The following is a 27104-nucleotide window of genomic DNA, read 5'->3' as shown; positions in this document are numbered from 1 at the left end:
ATTACTGAGGATTTGTGGTCTTAATTCTAACACTAACATGAATAAGACTAACAACATCTGCCTTCCACAGAACAACTGTTTTCTGAAATGCAGTTCTTTTCACACCCTGGCAGAGAAGCAAGTCCTTGCATGGTTGACTGAGGCCAGGGTTTCATGAGTGTTTAACCCTGAGCAAACCCATTGATCTCCAGGAAAGCTAGCAGATGTTGTGTGCCAGGGAGATCCAGTCATTTCACGTACATGTCTACATGGCAGTTGGTAGCTTTAGCGAATCTATCCTGAGGTGTATTAAGTGACAAGGACACTTTTCTGTGATGTGTGTATAAATTTGAGATAGGTGCAGTTTAAAAATAGTAGCACAACTTATAAATATGTATGCTTAAATTTGAGTGTGGATGGCTCTTAATCCTAAAAAATATCCACCGTAGATTCCTAGAAAGGCCTTGCACTCATATAATGCTTTTATGAATATGTATGTGGGGGTAATATGATGTGTGATAACCATTGCACTGCTTCCAATTATAAAACATGCTTAACAAAGAATTTATCCCACCAAACTGTGAATCCAATTTTGTCAGTTTTGCCTTGTAATAAGCCATCTCAATTATTCTTCAACTTTTTCCTTCCCAGCGTCATTTTTATGTTATTCCCTACTCACATTGTTCTTTCACTCAACTTCTTCCTTTTCTGCCTCCAGGATGAGATTCTGTGCCAAATCAATGCTTCTATCTGACTGGCTCTTTCTGGTCTATGTGTTAATGGTCTGCTGTAAATTGTTGTCCGCCTCTAGTCACCATCCCCGGGGCCACACAGGTAGGAGCTTTTAAACTCATTATGTGCTACTGAGACCAATTAATACCACTCGCAGAATGTTAGAGCTCACTTTTTAGCAATGGATAATTGATGAGGCTGTTGACAGCATGTTATAATCAGTACAATGGGTTAAAGATACAACAACATCAAAAAAGAGTTATTGTAAAATTTCATGGTTTTTTCTAGTAATTTTATGTAGTGAAGCTTGCCAGACAGTTTTTGGAGTGACTTCATGACTGTTAGGGCTTTGGGATTTGTTTGTGTCCATTTGCTTTTTTCCTTTTTTCGTGCTACTCTGAAATGTATTTTTATCTTCCCCCTCTTAATTCAGTGGTTATTGAGAGACTTTACAATGGTGTCATTGACTTTGATGGGCAATGGATCGAAATCCCAGGACTACCTGTGACAGTTCTTTCACTAAGTAACACAAATAGGGAACCGCGGTTTATTTCACCTTGTGGTATGCCCCTTCTTTTCCTAGCCAACATAGTGAGGCAAACAGAAAGACACTGAATTTAAGAGGATGCCCTGTTCTAGCAGGGTATCTGTACTGTCCACAGTAGTATCTTATTACAAGCAATAGAAATAGCTCAGAACAAGCCGGGCTGGCTTCATGAAGACATACCAGACTGGATCTGTGCTAGGATCATGCAGCCATCCAGCATGAGTCCACAAAGAAATATAGTTGTTCTAGTGCTAGTGCAAAGATACTAGTTCAGGTCCTAAAATAGCATAGCTGAATTAGCCCTGTGTCACCTTTGATCCCAAAAGCAGAGAGTCAAGTTAACGAAATATCACACATGGGCTCTGCTTTTAGGGGGGATCAAAAGCCTGGCTGCACCACCACAATGAGATGACTATACCACTCTCAGTACTGTAGTTAGCTTGATGCTGGCTTGGGGATTTCTTCAAGTACTGTTGTTTGTGATGTAGTCTCATTCTTAAATGAGGTGTATTACCTTTAATCCATATACAGTATTTTTATCTCTGTGACAGATTCTCATGGTTCCAGGTCTAGTGTTAGCATCCGCTTTGGCTCAGCACTAGAAAGCAAGGTGCACTTGTTAGAGGCTCCATCCTCCGGATGAGATGACCTATTGATCTCTTTCCTGGCTGCTTCTGGTGCCTGTCTGGGTAGAAGCTGAAGAATCCTCATGTGCTCACCAGAATCTCTCCAGCCCTGGCAAGCAGGACTGCATGTGACCTGCATACAGCTGCTTTATCTGTCTGCATGCTCACGGCACATCAGCAGTGTGTGCACCTAGGAGCTACACAAAACACCTCCTTGCTTTTGTAGTGTAAAGAATTGCTATGCAGCCTCCACCCCATCACCAGCTCTGGGTTCCCTGATGCCCTGGAACATTCTTACAATGCTCTGGCGTATCATTGGCACTGGCCATCCAACTCGAGTCCATTGCTTTATTTATGATCTGTTGAAATTTAGCCTTTTTGTCAGGAGAGGAAATGTCTCAGGTTTTCTTTGATGTATGGACAAATGAAGATTATCTGCAATTCAAACGTGGGTTATTTTGAACACCATAGATTCTGAAACTGCTGAAAATGGATTCTACCCCACTGCATTCCGCTGGGGGTATACCACTTGCTGTGGCTGAAAATTTGCCACAAAAGTACAAGCTGGGAATAAATGTTACAGTGATAGTAGCAAAGTGCCAAAAGCTTGGATGCTGCTTCTTTCACTCCCTGGTAGATGCATTTTCCATGCAGTAAAATGCATTTTCAATAAAATACAGTCACAGGTTCTGGAGGGTAACTGACACGTTTCAACTAAAGCCCATCAAGTGATTCCAGTGAATACAGTGTTACAGGTTGATCCATATTACCATTTTGCAGGTTGCTGTTACAGAATCACTTCACTGGGGAAGGGGATCTACACACCGTGACTAGTTAATTAAGCCCTCTTGACCTTTCCCATAAACAGCTGCTGCTTGGCGGTGCATTTCAGAGCTGACTATGCAATTGAAGTTCCTCTTTAGACTGCAACAAAGCTGGAAGCCTGGAGAATAGCCTTCTGTAGTTTTTGTAATTCAGGACAGGTCTTGCAAAAAGAAATGTTATTTTGGTCTCTTTAAGATGCACTTTGCATGTGGACCTAAAGTGAAATACCTGTAACAAGGCAGTGGTGATCCTCTCTTGTGGGCTCATATGATGAATGCTCATTATGTGTCATGCAAATTATGGCAATCTTTTCTAACATAACATTTAAAAATGCTTGATTGCATGCTTTGAATTGACACTAAGAAGGTCTCTTCATTTTAGTAAAGCACAGGACAGGTCTGGTTCTGTTTTCCTTTGTTCTGCAAAATATTCACCAGCATCAGATAACTATTGGTGGAGAAAGACAATGTTCAATCTAGTGAGCCAACCTTGCCATTGCTTTGAAGAAGTTTGGATCCTGAGTCCAGCTTGGAGACCTTGACCTGATCTTCATTCAAACAGCATAATTGCTTTGACTAGCAGAGTTAACTAGGTAAATGACAGAGGGGGAATGTTCCTTTTCACTATCATTAGATCACCAAAGATGCTGCTTACGCAGATTATTTCAACAAGCTCCCTATACATCCATGTGGAGAGGACAGTTCAGAACAGTCATCCAACTTCGGTGCTCTGAATTACTTTTTTGGAAGAGTTTGTCTTTTGCACTGAAAATAGCTGGGGGAAGCACAAGCACCTAGCTTACAATAGATATTTAAAATTGGGCTGTGTTTTAGGTTCCCAGAGATCCTAACTGATACCTGATATAACTGTCAATTCCATACTGTGCAGAATGAAGCAACATTTTGTGTAGGAAAATATTAGTTTCCTCCTTTCTGCTATAAGTCAGGATCCACAAATAATGAAGCATTAAACAGACATTTCCTCGGGTCACCTCATGTAGGGGCTGGACTTGTAGACCATTAATTGGTATAGTCAGCAGAGTGGCTTCTGTCATGAATTACCAGTGCAGCTTGGCATTTTCAAGGCTGCTGTGTTTTAATTTTTTGTGATGATGTTCACCCTAAATGCTTCCGGCCTCTTTCTGCTTGCCAAAGGGTCCAGATTTTGGAGTGCATATTATCCTTAATGTGCCCTGAGTCCATACATTTAATAAATGTCTGTAGCTTAAAGTAGGGCCAAATTTTTCTCTGAATCTTGTTGCTGGGTTCACAATTTCTCTGCTTTTTGCAATTTCAAATGAAGACTTCAGTGGTAGCTCTAATGGCCTGCTTGCTTCCTGCAGCAGCAAAATGATGCAGAGCACAGGGATAAATCACTGTGTTTGAGTGCACTGGGACTACTTGGTCTTATTGCCAAGTGGAAGAATGAGTAGTAACTTCTTTTCACAGAGTTTATTCCTTGTTGCACTGAAGACGGTTTAATTTACAGGGTTAGCAGAGGTTAAATGGGAGAATTCATGTTCAAAATGTCAGTGGCAAGTCAAATATGCATGGCTGTAGAGATGGGGAATTGGGTTCAAGAGGAAATTATGACTAGCCTGAGCTGTTGAAGATTCCATCTCTTTGCTTAGTGAAATGCAGCAGAAAATCTGTAGTTTGCTGCCTGACATCTTAGATGCCATCTCCAGCAACCAGGTTGCTGTCCTGATTGGTTTTCAGAGGACCAGTGATTTCCAGCACATGTGAAGGACAAGCTTCTTTTGCAGACCCTGCTGTGCAGGGCCTGCAGTGGAACTTGAGATCATTTTCTGGGATTCCACCAGTGTTCTCCTTTGTGTTCTTCTGTTTGATGCATGAATGGGGTGAGACAGGTCTATGGAAAAGCTCAGCTCATGTAGGAACAATCTGAATGAATAATGCAGCAATGCGCTTGACACAGAAGACAAAGGCTTGCCTTGCTGCTGCTCCCATTCTGCCCTTGCTGTGGCTTAGGGAAAGAAGAGTCTTTTAAGAATGTGTCTGTCTCCTCTTTTTTGTCCTTCTGTCATTGTTCTCTGAAGAGGCACTAGTTTAGCCTACCAGTGGGATAGTCAAAGTCACTTGTTTGTCACGGAAACAGATCCGTCATTTAGAAGTGGCAAGTACTGTGCATGCATGGGCTTGGGGCAAAGATCTACCATTGATGGACTACGAACTAGACTAGATGAAGGCAGCGGTACAAGGGTACAAGGGCTATGTGTCAAACCAGATGTTTAACAAGTCCTTTCTGTGTCCAGAGAAACTCTGAAGGAGTAGAAGACACCCTCTCCCCCCCGCCCCCAAACCTAGCAACAGCAGTAACACACTGGCAAAGTACATACTGCATTGCCCTCTGGTAGTTAGTGAGGGAAGTGAGAGCAGCCTATTATAGCTCAAATCTTGGTGAGTTGACAGAGTGGGCTGTGTTATCAATAAAGAAGAAGTGGACAGCACAGTTCATCTGAAGGACAAATAAGGGATTCAGTGATGCTGTTGGACTGGACTAGGCAGCTGAGTGTGTGAGCATAAATGAGATTGGGAGCATCCCAGCAGAAGGTTGCTCCTTTGTGCACAAAATAGCAATTTGTGTACTGAGGCATGCATCAGACATTGTTTTGGTCTGCAGGGCCCTCCGGTTCTGTTCTGCTACTCTGAATGTGAAATGTCACTGGCAACTGGAATTCAGACCTGTCTTCCTGGGCAGATCAGCAAAGGCAGGTGATACCTCTTGACCATGCTTTTGGTGTCGGGTGGTCTGGCAGCAGATGGCGTTGTTCCCATCAGTTGGAGGTTTTCCGAGCTTTAAGGACTTTGCGGGTGGAATCCTGTTCCCGCTCAAGTCAGAGGAGAAATTCCCCTTACGCTGAGCCAGGGCTTCATCTATTTAAGTGAAGTCTGTGTGTCTGAAAGATGCAGCTCTGTATTAGAAATAATGCTGCTTTTAGGGAAAAGGGCAAAAAAACAGGCTTATGGTTCTCCTCTTATTTTCGTGTTGGAGTCTTATTCTTCCTAGCAGTGCTGTCAGGGTGCCACGGGCACAGTTCCCAGTTCCACCAGAGGGCCCTGCAAGGCCGTGAAAGGGGCTCCCAGTGCACAGCCGCAGACAGGCATCACACTTGCTGTCTAATGATTTAAGTCATAACTGTGCATTTTACTAATTAGAATTATGAGTCCTTTGTATTTCCAAGGGTCAGATGTGGTTAGTGCACAATATGCTTTAGCCCTTTGTTCCACTTAACTCCTTTTATGTCTTAATGTTTTATTCAGTGTGTTATTTATGTGTTTTATTGTCCAGCTTCTAAGTATAGGGTAGCTACAATATACAGCCCTGGCTGTAATCTCTTCAAGTAACAAGATCAATTGAACAATAGGATCCCTTTAAGACCAAATGGAGCAGAGATCTCTGCATGAAATTTGCTGGTATATTTATTTTTGAAAAGAAAAAAGAGGAAAAACTACCTGTTCTTATTTTCTGTTAGTTTTATTCATTTTAAATTGCAATGGGAACTTGTTATATATAGGATAGATTTTGACAAAGACTTCAATTTGGATGCATAGGTATGCTACCAGTAGGGAGCAATTTAGTGTTAATTTAGTCTTTTATAAGGTAAAACATAGCCTCTGGTATAGTTTTCCATGATTGTGCACTTTAGCTGCATGGAATGTGATTGTATATAAAAAGATCTATGTATTCCAGGGAGTCAGGGGAGAAAAATTACAGATCAACTGATGAATGTGTAGGTTTTGTGTATCATATTTCATGATGTTCCAAAGGAAAAAATAAAGTTCTGTAACAAAGAGAAGGAAGGTTTTTGAAAGATGGAATCTCATTTAACACACAAATGGTCAAGTCCAGTGTATCAATCTGTATAGCATGAGGCTGAACTTAAGCTCTTTCCTGCAATATCAAGGTGACCTTATTCTAAAACCATAGGGGAAAGCTTGTGAAAATACTGTCTTTATTTTATTCATTTTAAATTGACAGCATCATTTTTTATACAGCTGCTATCTGCGATAAATGATAATCTTTACATTCCATGGACCAAAATTCTAACTAAGAAGGCTTTCTTTGCTCTTTGTCGTCTTTATCTGCTTCTCCCAAACTTTGAACTTATAAAAAAATATATATATTGCAAAGGCATAGACTTGTGCTAATGTGGGGGAGAAAGAAGTAGTTGGATAAGTGAAAAGCCACAAATAGGATGGAAAGTATCTCACCCTCAGGGTTCATTTGAGTGAAGTGATGCCATGAAAAGTGGAACGTATTCTGCTCAGGAGCTCTGCTCTGTGTTTACCCAGAGGTCAACATGCCGAGTCCCTGGGAAGATGGATGCTTGAGTGATGAAAGCAATAGATTGGAATGTAAAAGACTTGCATTGGATTCCTGGTTTCTAGAATGATTAAAAGAATTGCCTAAGATGAAATCCTGTTCCCACTGAAGAGGGAGTTTGTGATTCTTTTGTGATTTAGTTTCCAGCCTGCTCCTGATATGTCATACGGTTTTTGGTCCCAGCAGAAAAGTTAGACTTCATAGTTATGATTTTATTAGTGCTTGAGCCAGTCATTCTTATAGAATTCATCATTCAGTGTTTTGCAAATCACTGCCATTTTGAGGGATGGAAATTGCTTTAGGACTTGTTCTGTTATTGATCTCGACATGTCTGTGCCTACTGCATGGGCTGCAGTGCCACAGCTTTACAATTACATTAATTGTAATAGCACCACAGAGCCTACCCCAAACTTAGAGTCCAATTTTAATGTAATTTTAAGGCCTTGTGCTACTGGAGAATTTCATCCCAAATGAGTGACTGCACAGGCTTAAATAAAAGTCTATGGAAAATGATAGCAGTTTTTGTTGATTTAGGGATTTATGCTTTGTGTTTATATCTGTCTACGCTGTCAGCTGAAGAGTAATTTGGAAGAAGGCTACGGCATGCTGACCCTTCATGCTGGCTCCATTCACCCATGGTTCTGGGTGTAGATGGGTACAAAATATTCATTCTGTATTTAAGAGTAAGAAATCAGTTGTTAGATTTGGCTGTAGTATGCTTGGCCCTACCTGTGCCTGATCCACTCGTGAAGAAGAGCTCAGCTCTGTTTTCATGCCAAGCATGGCATTTTCCCCTGCCAGAGAGCCTGGACTTGAAGCTGCCACTTAGTGCTAATCTGAAAGTCTACAGTGTGGATATGTCTGGTTTCAAGGACATGTCTGGGCAAGCGTTTCTTCTCAGAAGACAGAAAGTGGTTAATTAATAGTGAAAGAACTTGCAGATGGAATTTTTTACTAATACTTAAGGTTTTTTGCTGGAGGAACACCTCCAAATTGCTGCCACTAGCTATGATGCAGCTGTCTGTTTTTTAGTGTTTGGCAGTATTCTTGCATTCTTTCAGGAAAGTGACAACTGGTAGAGGACAATGGATTCTAAATCGGGAGATTAAAGATGTCTTGTAGGGTTCAGCAGGGTAATCTCTTCTCATCAGACTGGAAATGCTATCCGTCAGCACAAGAGTGGAAGCTACATCTGACACGTATTATCTTCCAGGGTGGCAATCTTTAAAAATACCCCTTCAAATAACAGAAGTTATGAGCAGAAATTCTAGGATCAACATTTCTATTGCTTAGTGTTTGACTCGCCTTTCTCTCTCTTTTTTTTTTTTTTGCTTTTTCTATTTTCATTTTTGTTTCTCTGATGGGCATCGTCTACACACCTTGCAGTCCAGTGATGGTCATTACTCTTTTTGGCTTTGTTATCTTTTTAAGAGATAATGAAATCAGTGTGAGGCAGGTTTTCTTTGAGCTTTTTTTTTTTTTTAGTGCTTGCAATAACAGTTCTTCCCATTAGTTTTACACCTGCGTTTCCTGAAAGTAGCATCCTAAGATAGAGTGAGTATTTTGGAATGAACAGCTTTCTTTTACTGTCCCTTTTGCACAGAGACAAATTGTTGTGAACTAGCTGACTGTTATACTTCTGGGGTGGAACATCATGGTTTCTATGTAACACATAGTGACTGTTAACAGCTGTTTGTAGGTTGTTGTTGGTAGCTGATTTTGTTTCATGTTGTTTGTTGATGCCTGATTAGCAAAAGTGAATTTAATTTAAATTTATCAAGGTAGTCTTTTCCTTGCATCTCATTGTCAGGTGTGTACTGGTTGGGTGATAAAGCTTGGAGCATCTCCTCTGCTTTGCATATCCTTTACATTTTTCTTCTTCCCCAGGAGATTATGGTCCTACACAGGAGGAAATAGAAGTTGATAGAGAGCACACCAACTTTCTCCTTCACACTGGCCTAGGACATGAAGATGAGGGGATAGGTGGGATCTAAGGTGGCTTCAGCCTGCTTGGTTAGAACACAAGTGTCTTTCTGTCACCTTTTGCACTGTCTGTTGCTGAAGAACAGCATGCAAGTCCCCTATTCATAGCTATGGCCTTTGAAAGATACTGACTGGGTACAGTGCTTTTCCTGATCCAATCCACAGCACAATCAAAGACAAAATCTCTTGAAAAAGAGCATGGAAAAATCTGTTCACCCTAGGAATACATATTTACAGTTCTTTTATACTATCCTATGTGCGGCAGAACTTGAATGTATCAAGGCTTTCTGACACACCCCCGCCCCGAACCATGGTATTTGGAAAGTCTGTTGGTACAGTAAGAAGTATCTCAAGGCACTGGAAGTTTTGGACCCATATTACTGCACTGCATGAATAAGCAATAATTGTGCAGGCACTCTGGGCCTTGTTTTTTTGAATGAGGCATAGTAAATGCATTTTTGGTCACCCAGAGGAGTGGTGGGCATCCTCCCACAGCTTACCGTTTTGAGGAGATGTCCTCTTCAGAGAAGCTCAAACAGGAAGATCTTGGACTATATTTCTTCTCGGGTGTTTTTTTTTGTTATTCCTAAGTATCCCTGGACTGCCTTTTAAACAAGTAGAATTTACTGAAAGTATGAAAATCAAATTGGAGTATAATTTGAACATAGTGCAAACAATGTCAGTTAGTTGGTATAAATCACCCCAGCGGTATGAGTGTGTGGCCTAAATTTTGGGTATGCTAATGGTCACTGTCGATCTAGTCCTGTAGGCAGGTTCTGATATTCTGCCATTAAGAAAAGACAAAGCAAAAACTTAAAATCAGCTAAAACTTCACCTGAAACAGCTGGAATGTAGAAGGAGGTCCCTGCTCTCTTTTGGCTGCACCCTATTGGAGTTAGCACTGTTGGATCACTGAAGAATTAATTTTTTTTTGAGATTTTTATTTCCAGTGTTTCTAAATGCATCTTGTTTAAAAAATAGTGATTAAAAAAAAGAAAATTGATTGCACTGGAAGCTGCATTTTAGGACAGTCAGTTTCTCAAGTGCGTGTCCAAATAAGCTGTCTGTTTTGGAGAGTGCCCACTCTAATGTAAAGTTTAATCATTTCCTTGCATTGAGTTGATTGTTCAGATTTTGTATTTGTATTTCCAAGGTTTCAGAAATGGGGAGGGAACAACATAATGGGTTGTACTGCCAGCCCTATGCTGTGGATAATTTTGGGGGGTGTGAACCATAGAGGAAAGAGCACTGGATTGGCATTTCATTTGAAAATACTGTGACAGGTGTGTGATTTCAGCTTCTGGCCCCCCCTGCCCTTTACTGGAAATACAAAAAGCACAACTTAGTGCCAACATCCTCTGGAAAAAGGGTAAGACTGCTGGCCTCAGCAAAATGCAGTTTAGTACAAGAGCTGCCACAGTCCCCAAACAAGGAGCCAAGATAATTAGTCTGCAACTGACAAATAAGTCTGCTATGCTAACGTCAAGGAACGGCCTTTTATCAGACTGTATCATATGGTAGTTTGTGCCAAGTTAGAGAGAAATGAGAGTTTACTGTAAAAACATGTCCTCTTCTGGGAGAGCAAATCTAGCCCAACAGTGACTGTGGAAAGCATTTTCCTGACCCTTCCCAAGTAACAAGGGATTCAGATTATCTGAATTCTGGATCAGAACCAAGGCCTGAATAGTCTCCCCCTGCCCCCAAATTATTTCCATTTTTCTTTCAGCTGCAGCAAGAATGGCATCAAAAGAGCATTAAAAAAACTTATGGTTGCAGTGTGATCAGTTTATGAGTGGGATAAAGGTGATCTAGTCTCCTTTCTGTATTGTCTCTCAACAAAAGGGAAGGGTGTTTGCCCCAAATGCTTCATTCTAAATAAACAGCAATGTGCTGGAGTAACTCTGCTCTGGCAGCCAGTCACGGAAATCAAAGCAATACAAGGTGTTTGTCAGTAGAACATGAAGTGCTTTACAAATGAAGTGTGATTATTCTCATTTAACAGATGGGGGGCTGAAACACACATGTGCATGGTGAATATTTCCAGGTCTTAGGAACAAATTGGACTCGGTTGCAGAACAGTGCCAGAGGTTATGTTTAGATTGCCTTGTCTGGGACTTGGTGGCTGGGCTACTGTTTATGCAAACAGCACAGAGCAGTACTTTAAATATCATCATTGCACTGTGCTGGCCAGTACTGTGAAGGTATGCACATATCAAAGCTGACAAGTGACCACTAAGCTCCTTCCCCAAATTATTTCTAGTATTTCCTAGGCCTCAGTCCATTAGCTAATTTGGTCAAAAGACCATGAAAAGAAATGACATTTTCTGAAATATTATTAGCATTTTGCAGTGAATGCTAACTACTTTACTCTTGCAGTCGATTACATTTTGCTCACTGTATTTTATTATGGGGTATGACACAGGGGCTCTCAGACTGAGATCTGTTAAATAATAAATAGTATTAGCAAGGTCATTTCCTGACCAAGGTAAAAACTGCATGTTGTGAAATGATGAATTCAGTTAGAGGACAGGCAATGAAAAGATGCGTATTTTGTGGCAGCCTCAGCAGATGGTTGCAGTGAGACAATGGTTGCTGTTAGTTGCCACTGCTCTCATATTCACATATTCACCGAGGGCTGATTTGCTGCTGGGTATGGGGCAGAGAAGGTAGTGGAGCTCTTTTCGTTTTTCAGACTACCGATGGAGCAGTAATTCAGTCACTGTGTGCCAACAGGGTGACATTTGCCTCATCCAGAAGTCAGTGTGAGACCTAGGTGACACCAAGTCCCACTATGAGTCTTAAAACTAGGCTTGAGAGGCAATATGTGCCAATTCTGGCAAAGAAGGGTATGACCCCTCCCCCTCCCTTCAGGATTGTCAGGACTGCTCATCCCTAAAGCCAAACAAGACCAGCTGACTGAGGGGGAGTAGGGAGAGGAAGCACTGTGGTATGCTGCTCAGATCCCCTGTGAGAGGTGCTGTGTGTGAGACACTTAGGTGACATGACTTCCACTTCCCACATAGGAAGCCAGAACAGCAGGGCCCCTCTTGGACTTGGATCCTCTAGCAGTTGTGATGGTCAGGTAGCACCAGTCTTAGGAGGTGCCAACAGCACTCTTTGACGCTGCCCTGTTGAAATGACTGGTCGATAACGTTGCTCTTCAGGGACGTGTAGACCTCTGAGCTACTCCAGGGACCAGATCAGTACCATTCCCCACCACCATTTGGCTAACCACAGTGGTAGAAACCTTAAAGACATAATCAAGTCCTCAGGGAGAACCAAGGTGTGTAATGTTCTGGTTCACACAAAACAGTAAACAGCTTTTGGTGAGACACCCATTGTCCCTTGTGAAGTTGGAGTGACTGCTTAGTTGAAGAATGAGATGACAGGCTTAAATGTAAAGCAAAGATACTTTTGGTCTGTACTGGAGATATTGCACAGTGCAAGAATCATGAAGGGAAGAAGCTGATTGTTGGAATTGTCTGGGTGCTCTGCTGTGTTTAGAGTCCTGTGTATTACCATATGAGTATACGTTTCAGATCTTTATTGCATTTTGTGTTTATGCATTTCTGAAGTATCACATCTTTCTCTTTCCTCTTTTTTCTGTATCTGATTGAAAGTCAGTAAGTAGTAAACCTTTTTTTTTTTTTAAAAAAAAGATCATTAATGCTATAGCATACTGTAAATAAAGCATTAAGCAAAGAATTGATGAAAATAAAAAGGAGTATAAAACAAGGATAAACACTGAGCTTCAATAAGAATATCAGTGTATAAAGAGCAGCATCTAATTGCAAAGTGCTCTCTAGGGCAATGAGAGCTACTTGTTATTTTTTGCATAAATCTGATGACTTCAGCTATCCACTCTGTGAAAGGAAGATAATGTCAGGCTGATTGATAGAGTGAACAGGACATGACAGTCTTCAAGGAAGAAGAAAGGCAGAAATTTTCAGGGGAGACAGGATCTCATGATGTTGTTGAGCTCTTGATAAGCCAATTGAAATTCAGAAATCACATTTAAATTACTGAGTAATGAAATGGCGGGAGATAAATAGGTCTCTGCTAGTGACTACATACCCTCTTGACTGGAATCAGAGATTAAATAATATATTTCTCTTCTTTAGTTAATTCTGCTGACAGAATTCTGTTTCCAAACAAGTGTTACTTTAAAACATGGTTAAGCAGTAACCTGATGGAAACATGCAAGGGCTGAGATTATTTGTCATGTTCCATGCTATGCCGGTCTTGTCTGTGTAATGTTTGTATGGATGTGTAAATTACCAGGCCGTTAATGTTACAGATCCATTCCTTTAATTAGGGAAGTGGACTTTTTGTGTTTTGGTATAGAGTCAAATCAAGGACATCTGTTTACAGACAAAACATAACTATCTCAACATTAATGTTTCTGGAATTAAGCACTGAGGGGATCCTGGGCCTGGTGTCTTGCTCACAGAGAGCTGAACTAGACATATGTCAGAAAATAAGGGCAGTTTTACTTGGAGTCTCCCTACAGAAAGCTGGCTTTGGTGCCTGGTGCAATGTATAGTAAGTAAATACAGTGCAGCTCTAAGTTTTGCCTGTGTCTCCAGAAAAATGTTATTTATAGCACCCAGGACTTGCTGGAGAGTTGAGGGCTTCTATTTGTATCCCTGCTTTTTAGGAAAGGCTAACTGTACAAGGAGGACAACACATCAGTCTTTCCACCTGCTGTAGAAATTCTAAGACAACCGAAGAATTACGTTGATGTGGTTAAGTCCTCTGTATTCAAAAGAGATTCTTCCATTTTGCTGATGGTATAGTTGAATGCCAGTGCTGGTAAATGGAGTTTACCCATTTTTTCTTTGGGCCACAGTTTATCCACTTTCTCCCATATGCCAAAAGGATGCTTTATCCCATTCTTTTTTGGCCACTCCACCATAACTGTTGTTTGGGAGAACTCTGTGTAGTGCAGTTAGATGCTTGGTATACAATGATAATTTTAGATTGCTGGTAGTAGTTCTACAGGAAATATTATGAAGATAAGAAAAAATGTTGATACAGAGGAAGAGCAGTCAGTCTCAGCAGCACCTAATAATATCACAAAGCAGAGTGGTGATTGTGCAGCTGCATGAATGAGGAAAAGTCTGTTTTGTTTTTGTCCCCCCCTCCCCACCCCCAGTCCCAAGTCAGTCCACTTCCCTCTGCCTCCTATTTTGCTTGATTTGCTGGAGGAGTTCTTGCCTATTGATGTCTTGCTCTAAAGTCCAATTAGCATCAGAAATTTATCTTCTTCATAAATTGCTCTGTAGACTGTACCCTGGCAACTTGAGTTGGCTTTAAATTGTTATCATTCCTTCTGTTTCATCATCCACAAGTAATGATGTTGATAATGAAAATGTAAAGCTATCACTTACCAATTCTGAGGCCCTCAGTTATCTATGAGGGGATGCTCAGCAAGTAAATAGCAGAGTGTCAAACCAACTCTTTCATTTTGCTCTACGCATCTATATTCTGAGCTTCCAAGCACTGAAAAATGAGAGATGAGCTTTTAAGGCCAGATTTAACAAGATACTTAGATACCTATTGCTGCAGATTAGCAGCCAGTAGGATTTTTCAAATATATGCAAGCAGGATAGTTGCTGAACTTCCATTTGTAGAAGTTGAAATTTGTGGATATGAAGACTTGAAAGTCATGATAGCATAAGCCAACATCCTGCATGTTATAAAGCTCTGTCCAACCATCCCTCTGTCAGCTCCAGCATCTGGTAATAGCTAAACAGCTCTGGGATCAAAACAGAGCAAGTCCATAGAGTGATTTCATAGGCAGCACAAAGACTGAGCCAGAGCAGCGGAGTGCCTCTTCTGTCCTTATGCGGTAGGTGTACGTTGTTACAAGAGTTTCTCATTCAGTACCTGTTTTGCTTTACTTTCCGAAAACTTTTGTTTTGGAGCATATTGCAAGCAAGATGCAGAATAACTATCAGTCTGACAGTGACCCAAACTCAGCCCTCGTTAGCCATCAGTCTTTAAGCTTTCTACTCAACCTCCCCACTGGATGGCAGCAGCAGAACACAGCCATATATTCCTTTCTTGTCCGAGTAACTAGTGGGACTGGCCAAGCTAGAACATGTTCTTCCAGCTTCCATGTGACTTTCTCCCTACTTAATCTTCTGTTGTTTGCCTCTCTGCATCCAGGGGAGGCACAACTAGGTCTTCAGTTTTCCCTTCTCACCGTGTCTAAGAATGCAGATTTCTGTACTTGCTTTTAAAAGAGCCAAAACGCTGAGTCAGCCAGTGCATTGGTGATGTCCCTGTGTGTGTGGCGTGGGTCAGACTGATGCAATGTCCAGCCCAGCCCACTGAATATCAGGAATAACTTTACCTGGAAAAGGAACTGACACTGCGCATGAACATTTTCCTTCCATTTTTTTAATTAGGCTATATCAACAGCAATTAAAGCAGGCAGGTATTTACTGCCAGATAACTTGGACAAATAATTTAATTTCCCACTGTTTAAAAAATGATCTTCATCTTAGCAGGCTTTGTAATTAGATTTGACCTTGAGCAATCCCACATTCTTCATGTTACTTGAAGCAAAATCTGAATTTTTGAGGCTATATAAAATGTAAACCATGTTACTTAAAATTTGTAACAAAATTTTGTGTTGCATTGTGCCTTTATAATATAACATGCTTCTTAAATAAATGTTGTGATTTATTCTGTGTGTTTGGACTTACAGTGCTTTATAAAAGTGTGTCAGCATTTAAATGAGGTCCAGCTAGTCCCTGAGGCTAGCAATCCATTAGGATGAAAGTGTGAACAGTTCACCTTAGTGTTGGTGCAGTATGTTCCATCTATTTGTCTGCAGTACAATAAGAGAAGAGAGATTTGTATAGTTAAGACTCTCTCTGCAGTATGAAAGTCCCACAGAAATTAAAACTCTAACGACGGTGACATTTTTGGGTGTCTGGGTGAAGACTGAACTTCAACAGAACAAGAGCTTTCTTAATTCTTCGCCTTCTGGTCTCTTGCAACTAAATCTTGAGATCTGACAATAATTTTGTTTTCTGTTATTCTTGATTACTTTGTAAATGGTGTGGCTGAAATGACAGCAATAGGTATTTCTGTGAATACACACTTGCTTTCTTTGGTGTTGGTTCCAGATTTAAGGGGACAAAATTGTCTTTACTGGGGGAGCTGGATATGATATTTAGTGGGTAGAGTACAGATAGTGCTGTTCGTTACAAGCAGGAAATAAGAGTTCAAAACACAGACTGTCTTTCCCCAGGGCAGCAGGGCCTATAAATGTAGTAGCAGTGACACTCAGGGACTGGAGAGTTAACTGTTATTCCGCAGTAGTTCCTTCTGGATGTGTAGGGGAAACTTAATCCCAGACACAGGTCCTAGTAATGATGCTAGGCAAGCATATGGAGATAATAAAGTAAGGAAAATGATTATATGGGGAAAAATTCAAGCTTGTAGCTTGTACAGGCTTGGCCTTGTTTTGGCCCTCAATCTCAGAACAAATCAAGATTTTGGCAACTTGTTCACCTCTTTCTGAACTTGCTCACAGATACAGTGATACAAACCTGTTTGAAACTTATCAACACAAGCCATGTGCACTGGCAGAATATATTATCTGATGCTGTGCTGTTGGAAATTGGGACTGTTTCATTAATGGGATTGTCAGAGCAGTTGGACTCTTCCAGTTAGTTTAAAAACCCAAAGGAAAAATCTCTTTGAAGGAGGATTTTTTAGGAATAAAGAGGTCTCTTAGTTATGGTTAATTGTGTCATTCAGAGAAGGTAACTGGTTAATATTATTAATCTAGCTCTGTGAGTGACCCTTTGGGAATGGTGCTGTGTAGACTCCAGGTGATAGATGATGAAAGATCCATGGAAAGGATAGAGCATCTCTAGCTGGCAGACACATGTAATAATCCATATGAAATAGGGGAGTTTAAAGGGAACTTGGGAGTTTTGAGGGCACAGCACAGATGTGTACAGATATTCTTTGCTTTGCTTTCATTAGGAGATGATACAATATAATCAAGAGATGATATATGTATTTGCAATAGCTGCAATAGTGAAAGGGCTGCTGTTAAATAGGATCCCTATGTTGGTGTCTTGTTCCAAGTAGGGGTATTAGGTGCAAGTGGGAAGAACAGTGCTTTTGTTTTTGTCCTGTGCAAATTCTTTCTTCCTTCTCTTTAGTTAGTCTATTCCATTGCGGTTTGCTCTTGTGTACTGTGATACTTGTCAATCTAATAGTCCAGCATGTTCTGCATTAATTATGAAATGCTTCAGAGTAAATGGAACTAGGACTGTTGCAGAGAACAAGAGATGACTGAGACTTGCTGTGTTTAGTAAGGCAGCTAAATTCTTTGTGTTTTCCAAAATGGGAAGCATGTATATCTCTTGCATTTCAAACACCTTTTAACCCTGAAGGAATCAAGTTCCTTAAGGAGCAAGACATGGACAGTGTCTCTGACTGTCACTGACTCCCTGATAATTTTTTGAGCCTACTGGGCCAAGTCCAACCAAATGAAGATCTTAAAAGTATTAGGGTTTCTAGGAATTTGAGGAAAACCAGCAAATAAAAACCAGGTAGATTATTGATCCCACTAAGAGAAAAGCTGCAGTGTAATTGTGAGGGTTACCTGTCTGGTGTGTCCTGGCAGCTGGCCTGTTAATATATACCTATACTGGAACCAGTGCCAGCATTATTGTAGGTAAGAAGCAGAGAAGATGCTTGAATGTTATGAGGTGGAAGAGAACAGAAGCTATGAGTGATGTGGGATGGGGACAGAGAGCAGACCTGTTGCCATGTGTGGTTGTCATGGATGCAGCTTTGATCACTGTGGAACAGCGCAATCAGTGAAGGATTATTTCTTACAGTCGCCTCAAGAAGAGATTGTCCACATGTGTCTGAAGTGAGATTTGGTTTGTTTAATGTCAGAAGAATTGGTTTCTTCTGATGGGGGAAGATAGTGATGATTTGGATGCTGGTTTTCATGTCACTGCCACTGTAAGATGGGCCAGATGCAAGATTGTCTCTGGGGCAATTTCATCTGGCCTGCAGTGGTAGAGAGGGGGGAATAGGCGTTGCATTAGCTTGTGTAATCCAGCAGTTGTGTACACAGCCAGCTGCCTCATGGCCGTGAGCTGTAGCTGTTGTGTCAATGTGGACTGTGATCCCAACCCTGGGATCCATCCCTCCCGGCAGCGTCACTGCCATTCTCACATGTGAGTGTCCAACTGATGAGATCACTTGATTTCTGTTCTGTTAGGTTAGATGTCATCTGCTTGACTAGTAGCAACAGCTTTTCTTTTATGCTGGGCAGGAAAGGTCATCGATTTCAATGCTCCTGGCTTACTCATTAAACAGTTCTGAAAATCCTACCTGCTAAGTCTGACTCTTATTAGCCACTTTTATTATGAACAATGTCACTCCTCATTCTGAAGTGATAGGGAAACACCAACGGCAGTTTGCCTGTTGCATCTCTTTAATCTTGTTTCATGTTCAGTGCCAAAGTTATCAAACGTATTTAACAGTGTCCCATAAATAATTTCAAGTTGAGAATGCAATAATGATGGAAAGCAACTGTTTAGTTAGCCAGATCAGATAACTGCAATGCAATGCATTGCCAGGAAGGACTTGCTCCGAGTTTCTTGCAAAGTCACTGTTTTGAGCCATGACAGCAAAAAGGAAATGTCTGCCATTGAAACCTGGAAGGAGTCTAATTTGAGAAATCTTATAGATTTCTTTATGTAACAGTTCTAAGCAGTCTTGCCCCTAGTGACCTAATTATGTCACCTGCATGCTGCACAACTTTGTACTTAAGCACGACTGCCACAAGGCATGTGAGCTTTGTAGTGAAATTTTCCATAAATTGGATTTCATCTTTTCTTTCCCCCCCTCAGTACAAGCTGCTGACTTCAACATTTTACCTAAGGTTGGAAGCTTCACTGATTTTTGTTTTTGTTTTTTTCCTTCCAAAAGGCCAAGGCTGCAATGATAAAGCTCATTTGTCTTTTTAATCTTTGCCTTGTAATTAGAGCTAAGAGAGGCTGGAAAAAGATGCCAGGCAAGTAAGCTCTTTTCCTTTAAAAGCTCTCCAGGCACATAACTGAGTCTTGGGAGAGCTTTAAAGGAAAGCAGTAATGAAAATCCTGCAGAAAAGGAAAAATAGCCAACAAAATTAAGATTTAAGCGTGCTATTTTTATTCAGAACTGGAGGAAAAAAAGATTGCAGTACCTCCAGGTTCAGTCTCAGATAAAACATCTGAATTGCTAATTATTTTTAAGCACTCTTTTTTGTATGGATGAGCTTATCGCTTTGTTTCTGCCCCACTGACTTCTCCGTCACTGAGGTTTTAGGCAATTGAAGATGTTTTTATTTTATTTGGAGGTCTTGGATTCAGTTTACCTCAGCTTTGTCTGAAAATAATGGCTTTTACTGTGAGATCAGTCATTTTCATGAAGTTTTGATTTTCTAGAAGGCAAAGCTCCAAAACAGAAAAACAACTTATTCAAATGTTAGAAATCCAATATTTGTGGAATTTAGGTATCTTATTCTCAAAGTGTTTAAAAAGGACGCGCCCTTCACTCGTAGAGGGTGGTGAGTTAGAAACAAAGCAGGGTAACAGCCATCTTCGTAAACGTGAGGAAGTTGCTGGTGGTGCTGAGAGAGCCCGATTGGGAAAGGCTCAAATGATGATCTCTTGAGCTTCCTTGAGAAGCTGAAATAACCGTAGGGTCTTTGGGCAGGATTCTGCTGTTTTAACTCAGTAAATCTCCACTGACAGAGCAATGCAAAGCTTCAGTCCTACAAGAATCTGCTGATTGGTTTGCTCTAGCACACAAGATTCTTTTTTTTTCTATGAAATGTGTATGCAAAATTTCCATTATTTGTTACCTTCAGAATGTTTCTAATGCCGTTAACGCTGTGAACTTCAAAGCATTCCTTTAGTCAACTGATCCTCTGAGAGTTACAGGACTTCTGTGGCTTTTTTTGTATTTACACAAAACCCACGTTGTTAAAGGCTAATTTGTGGAACTGAAGTGATGACTCTGAACATTTCTCCAGAATGGTCAGAGATAGTGTAGAGCTAAGCTGCCTTTTTCCTTGGCGTATTATGCCATTTATGAGGCTTTTTACTTTTGTTGTCTGTGTATGAGAAGGAGCATAAGCCTCATTTTGTACTGGCATTCCTGAGGACAAATGAAAAAGAATATCTTTGAATAAAGTTTCTTTTAAGAAAACAGCTACCCTGTTAAAAAAAGATAGACTCTTTTTTTCTTTATGTAAGACTAATTGTTCGTCCTGTTAAGGAAGACACATCCAGGCGAATATACTGAGCCTCAGATGGCATTGCTTAAAAATGTATTTTTTTTTCTCTCATGGGGCCATAAATGGTTACCTTTCCCTCTTTTCTGCCTTTTGCACTGGGTGTGCAAGATTGCAGAAGTATTTTTTGTTGTTGTTTATAACTATCCTTTGGGTTTTATGAAGTGATCTTTTCTTTTGCATTATCTTGGGTTGCTTAATGAGGGCTGCTTTCTGCGCTTTCTTAGCTGGAGGAGGAGGCTGAAGATCAAGCTGACACCCCATCCGTTTGAAGAGAGAAGGACGTATAGTCAGTGGTTATTATTTGCGAGCTCAGTGGGAAACAGTGCGGATGTTTATCCCTATAAAACTAAGTTTTGGAAAGTAGCAAAATCCTCCCCGATCCAGTTTATGCTCTAGCATAGTGCCTATCTCGCATGTGGTAAGTGGTTCCAGCGATGTCAACAAAGTCAATGGGCTTGACTTTTCTATTACCTGCGCCTTCATGCAGTCACTGCCCTGGTATAAATGCTATCATTTGGATGTTAGCAAGCAGCTGTAAAACTTTATTCCTTATTGCTCCCTTGTAACACTGTGCTATGATGCAGCTCAGCATGCAGATTTTTGAGTAAGGAGAGGCAATAGTTTTCAAAATAAACAAGTCCACTGGGTCACATTAACCTCTTTCAGTCTCAGTGTTAAATAATTAAAATAAACTGGGTAGTGTTTAACTATACATATTTAGAGGCTTACTGGAGGAGCTTATTAGTTCAATATCCTAACACAGTCTTAAACCTTTCTGAGCTCCAGGATCCCTTATTAAATATTTAGTGCATATTGCTGAAAAAGTCAAGATTTGCTTTATTTTTTTTAGAGGCAATTGCTATTCTCAAAATTCTTTCAGGCCTTAAAATACTGGCCATCTATAAATAGTAGTTTTCTCAAGTTGTCAGTTCTTGCCACCAGAGGAGTATCTTTCACTTTATTTACACAGATCTTAATAATATCCCAAGAATTAATACTTGCAGAAGGCTTTCAGGTATCTGCTCTTCATCCTTGCAGTATTCTATAGAACCTCCTCAAATACTTTTTTAAGCAATTGATTTGACAGCAGCTTCTTCAGATAGAAAGAAGACGCATGTCAGCCACTGACTGTGGTTTGGAGGCATCAATATCTCTCTTTCTTCTGTTTCCAAAACTGTCAAAAGAAATTGGTTAATTGATGAGTATTTTTGTCTAGCTACTGTGGAATAGTAATTATTGATGACAAGGGACTGACTCTGCATGTACTAATACTGTGCATCAAAACTTCGAATTACTACATTTTGAAAAGAGAAGGCATTATCCTGCACTACTGTTATGACTAGTCATTTTGCCATACACTGACTTGCTGCAGATTCAAGCCTTCAAGCTGAGCATCTTCTTGCCAGGGGAGAAAAGATTTTGCTTTATACTCAACAGAGTTTTATAAGACTTGCCATATAGCTGAGTAAAGGCAGTTTACTGGGTTAAAACAGTGGTAGTGATATCTCTTTTCTCTGGGGTAATGAGTTACGAGCAAAGCAACAACCTCTAGGAAAGGATTTTGTTTCTGTTGAGACTCTACTAGATCATGCTGAATAGTAAACAGAAAACATGTTGTCTCACCGAATCCAGTGTCATTTTGCCTAATTGCCTACCTTGGCTCAGTACTGATGAAGGGGTGAGATGAGGCATAATCCATGTTGTATTTACTTTTACACCAAAGGAATTATTGCTTACTAAAAGAAGCTAAGGTACAAATCTTCTCTCTGTCTGTAATGTAAACTGGTCACTGCCTGCTACAGGATCTTTTTCAAAGATTTTAACTCAGAACTTCTAACTCAGGTCTCAAGTTGAAGCTGAGAGAGTCCTTTGTTAGCTTCAGTAAAAGCATCATCTTTGTAGTGTGAAGGTATTTGGCCAAGCCATTTACAGAATCCTGCAAAGAAAGATGTTTTCTACTTTTAACGGTAAGCCTGCATAAATTGTCTGTGTGCCTTGAAACATGAACTATCTAATAATCCACCTCTACCCAAATGCTTAAAATTATTTAAAAGCTGGCAAAGGATAATGTGTTGGACTGGCAAAATGTTAATTCTCTAATATAGGCTCCATTCATTCCAGTAATTGCTATCCACCTCTCTTCTGAAACTTACCTTTCTTTGAGCAGTGAATCACGATCAGTCATAACACCATGGCTGCTAATATTAGCAAGGATGTGTGAGAAATTCCTTTAAAGAAGATAGCCCCAATTTTGACAAGATACTTCATATATATGTCTGGTTTTTCACTGTAGTATTCTCATGCTTTATTTGGTCTAGATTAACAGTCTTTTTCTCTTCTCTACTAGAATTTCTACTAGGTACAATTTCTAGGTAGAATTTGTACTAGGTACATCTAGTTTGATGGACACATAAAAAGTTCATTTAAAAAAAATCCCTCTGGTTGAAACTGACAGGAGCATTTAAAGAAATACAGATCTGTTCTTTTTTACCCAATTTCAGTAGTGTTTTTTTAATAGATATATAACTCTGTATTACCTAAGTTCCTGATAAGAAATGTCGATGGTTTTAAATCAAAAAAAGGAAAAACAAGTTACGATTTTCAGAGACTCTACACCTTTTAATTTCAGAGTGCAAAATACATTTCTGCAGGAGATAAATGATGCTTTTTTTTCTAGTCCATTGAAAGTAGCTGTCAAGTTTGCTGCCAAATAACATGTCTGGTTTCTTGTATAATAGTTACCAAAATTTAATGAGTACAAACTGAAAAATGGAATAGTTCTCAGTAGGAGGGTAGTTGAGTTCCTCGTTAACACACCTTGTTGTTTGTTTTATTTTAAAAGATACCTATAGGTGGTCATTCAGTGTTCTGAATGCCTCTCCTATGTTAGAAAATGAATGTGAACCTTGGAAACCAATCCACCCCAGCTCACAATCTGAATAGATTTCAAGAGGAGTAATAAAGGATAAGCTGTGTTGTTAAAAAGGGGATGTTGGTGGCCTGAGATTTTTACTATTGATATTTGAAGTACTTGCACCCAAAGCACAGCAAGGGAGTGAAATTTAGACTAAATACAGTGATTCAGACCTTCAGTTGCCTAACTGTTGCGGTCAATTTGGAAGCCATTCTTGAAAACTTTTCTAAGCTTTTCTGCCAGAAACTGTCTGCTGACCTGGGCCATCAAAACACATTGCACTATGGCCCATGTGGGCTCTTCTCAGAAGGACTTTGCTGCTGCCTCTGCACACTTTCACGTTTTTGCCCTCGTGTCCAATAGCCAACCAATGAAGAATGCGTGGTTCTGGGACTCAGTGGATGTTATCTATGGAGTTGTCATGGTACCTGGGGGAATCAGCTTTGCCTACATTATTGTGACGGCTCTGTTGTTAAGGCCTTGTTCCTAGAATGTGTTAGAGTTAAAACAGCCCCGACAAAAAGGTGACACTGAAATGATTCTCATTTGGCCATCCCGTGACTAGCAACTGTAAGTTCTAGGACTGGATCTAGGTTCTGGTGCTTCTCTGCTTTTTTAGTGGACACATATGGCAAATTTCTTTCTGTGAAAGTGTATTTTAAGTGAAGTGTCAGGTGTTTTTAAAGGCTGTGTCTGAAGGCCTAAGTCTCTGTGGTGCTGAGTCTTGTAAAGTACACTTTATACAAGTGGGAGTTAGGAATACTTTGTACTTCATCAGTTTAAATTCTGAACATCTTGATTGTTGGCTCATTGAAATCAAGCTTGTTATTAAGTTTTGGGCTCCTGTGATTAAAGATAGATCATTATTTTTCAGCTTCTCAGAGTACAAGATGCTTGAAACTCTGTTGATAGTGGAAAACCCACTTTTCTGTTTAGAAGTGAACTATTTTTGTGTTACGTTGTTGAAGACGGATATCTTTCCAGCTAAGGCCACTTGCAAAGCTTACATATTTATGATAACCTCAGGCAATCTGATGATCTGCCACCGATCTCAGAATAAAGAAAAATATTCATTCTCAATGTATCCTTCCTTATCACAGCCGGTGATTCACAGGAGAATGTATCTCTCACAGTATTTTATTGTTTTAAACCCAATGACTATTTTATACTATTCCAGAATCTCTTAAATCTTCCTCCTTTTTTGTCTCTACCTCAACTTTTTCCCAAAAATAAAAGGAAATTTTGCCTTAATTTCTGTCCTGTCATATTTGCATTCTTAGAAGCAAGTTCTTGAAGACCTCAGTTAAAATTTCCTCTTACTTCATATGTAATACATGAATAGAAAGTAAATGATTTGGTTAGAAGTATTTAAACAGGAAGCTTGCAGGCAATAAACCACATATAAAGTGACAAATAAAAAAGTTTTGCAAAGCCATTTCTTTGTCAGCATTTTTATGCTGAATATTGTCATGCCTGTTGCCTAAGAACAAAATTTTATAATGTTTTTAAAGCAAAACTCAGATTTTTATTAATGTAGACATGTAGGTATTTTTATATTACAAAATTCAGATTCTTTTATTAAAAAAAGCTACAGCTTGACACTATAGGTATCTGAGTTATGTTCCCTAAACTTTCTGTTTGCCAAGGCAGAATTACGCTGGACTAGCTGGGGCTGTCAGTTAATCGACAATTGAGAGTTCTCCCCATGGAAGTGGTAGTGCAGTAACAAATATGTTACTTATATTGATTAATCTCAAATGGTCAAGATTGACTATAGGATTTGATATATTCCAAAGGGGTATAGTCGCTGTAAAGAAAGTCTTGTAAATTCTTGTGCTCAAAAGAGGCACTTGTAAATAACTACAAGATGCAATCACGAGTGAGTGGGAAACCTCAACGGATTAGTAATGAGATAGAGGCTTTCACCTCAAGGTCTTTGTTTCTAATCCAGGTCTGCTTGGTAGTGATTGGAAGTGCTTTCAGACAGGTGGTTAGTGTGAAATTAGTTGGAGATCTCAGGGTTGTTAGTGAGTAGATATCCTTCTAAGAAAAATTGCTGTGGCTATGGTTTTCTTTCTTTCTGTCTCTTTCCCTCTCATCTGGATAGGAGACAAAGTTTTTTGCTGTTTCTTATACTGGCTGACTGGGTAAGATTAATGTAATTCTGGCCAGTTTTACTGCTGCTTAGAACTACCTGATGGGCAGCAATGATGCTGCAAAACGTGAGTCCTCTGGCTTGGGCAACAGAGGGATGTCAGCAGAGGGAGGAAGCAGAATTGTTTATTTTGAAGGGGAGGCTAGATGAAGAGCAGTGTGAGAGAGACATGCCCTCCCCACACAGTGTCCTGGGAAGCACTGAAAAGAACAGGAGTTGAACAGGTGTGAGCAGAGGAGTGAGCTTTTTCCATGCCCAGTGTGCAAATATGTGGGAAATACTCCTGTATTACAGAGCAGTGCTTGTTGGTCCTTCCCACCCTGTCCCTGCAGTGGAGAAAATGAAGGACTATATGTGAACCATGACCGTTCCTCATCTGTTCACTTGTACATTGAGTTAAAGGAAGTACCAGAAGGATATTTTATATAATATGATGTCCATGGATTTGCAAAATTAGTTACAATTCTGACAACTTACCTTGCAAACTAGGTTATGAATATTTTAAGATCAGAAAGTCAACCACATAAACAGAAACTGTTTTCTAAAAAGTTAAAATCAATATGGATTTAAAAAATAAGAAAGAGAAGTAGTGTCATTGTTGATTTTAGCCTTTTTTTCTTTTCTTGAGAATACAATCGAAAGAAACATTTGAAGTTTTCCCTTTTTAATGTGCACACTGCAAGAGGGAAAACCCAACTATTTTAATTAGAGGACCATCTCTGTGGAACGATAGTGGAACTAATGACCACTGCTCCAGGTCACCTTTAATCTTATTGAAACAGGGGAGATGGCGGAGCATTGCTGTTAAACTCAATGGCACTTGGGGGAGTCTAAACAGCATTGTGTAAGTTAATGGTGCGCCCCTCTCCTGCCACCTATGGCTGCTCCGTTATCCTTGAAAGCAGCCGTCAAATTTGCACAGCTTTAACAGGAACATCTGCTTCTCTCCCCTGGTTGTTTCCCTCACATCTGCAGTGGTGTGACAGAGCACATGCTCTTCTTCATTCACCCTTGTTGCTCTGACCTTTCCCGTGGCTCATTTTTTATGCTCTGCCTCCTTAATGACTATTCTAATTCATCTCTGTGTTTGCTGATAGTCTCATTAGGGCTGAGAGAAAATTCACCTGGTGAGGAGGCCTGTTGTTTTCTGGTAAGAATGAAAGTTTGTCAAATCTGACAAGCTAGCCGGGATACTTTGAAAAGACAGTTTCACTGCATTATTCCTGCCCAGTTGTGACAAGTGTTTCTGCTAAAAAGGGCAATCCCACTCTTCTGTAATGAAATATGTCCCATTATCAGGCTCTCCAGGTTTTTTGGGCCAAATTCAAGAAAGATATCCAAGTGTCTTCCTGCTATTTAAGCATCTCAGTTCCACTAATTTCAAATAGATTTCATTGACAACATAAGAATTGGACATCGAAATGCTCTTGGGAATCTGAGACCTTTTCCACTTCCATTCTGTCTCCTTTGAACCTCCAATCTTTAGCAAGTGTCCTGAGAGTGAGCCAGTGACCAGCTTGCAGCATACAAATTTAGGGAAGTACTCTTATTGTATCTGCTGCTTCACAAAATAAATGTGCTTAGCTAACAGAGAGCAAATTTCCATGTCAATATCCTAAATACAATAATCTGCAAGAGTTAACAGCTTTCTTGGTCCTTTCAGTGAT

At 40.1% G+C, this 27104-nt stretch overlaps 1 protein-coding gene across 1 annotated transcript in view; it reads left to right on the top strand.

The window, feature by feature from the left end:
* The window catches only part of TAFA4 (TAFA chemokine like family member 4), a 49006-nt gene that overhangs the window by 2723 nt on the left and 19179 nt on the right, over positions 1–27104 (top strand). The window contains exon 2 of the mRNA XM_013954894.2: positions 698–813. Within this exon, the coding sequence (XP_013810348.2) occupies positions 698–813 (116 nt within the window). The remainder of the gene's footprint in view (positions 1–697; positions 814–27104) is intronic.

This window comes from Apteryx mantelli, chromosome 12 (assembly GCF_036417845.1).
Source record: "Apteryx mantelli isolate bAptMan1 chromosome 12, bAptMan1.hap1, whole genome shotgun sequence".
In the NCBI taxonomy this organism is placed as follows: domain Eukaryota; kingdom Metazoa; phylum Chordata; class Aves; order Apterygiformes; family Apterygidae; genus Apteryx; species Apteryx mantelli.
This window is presented reverse-complemented; position numbering and strand designations above follow the sequence as displayed.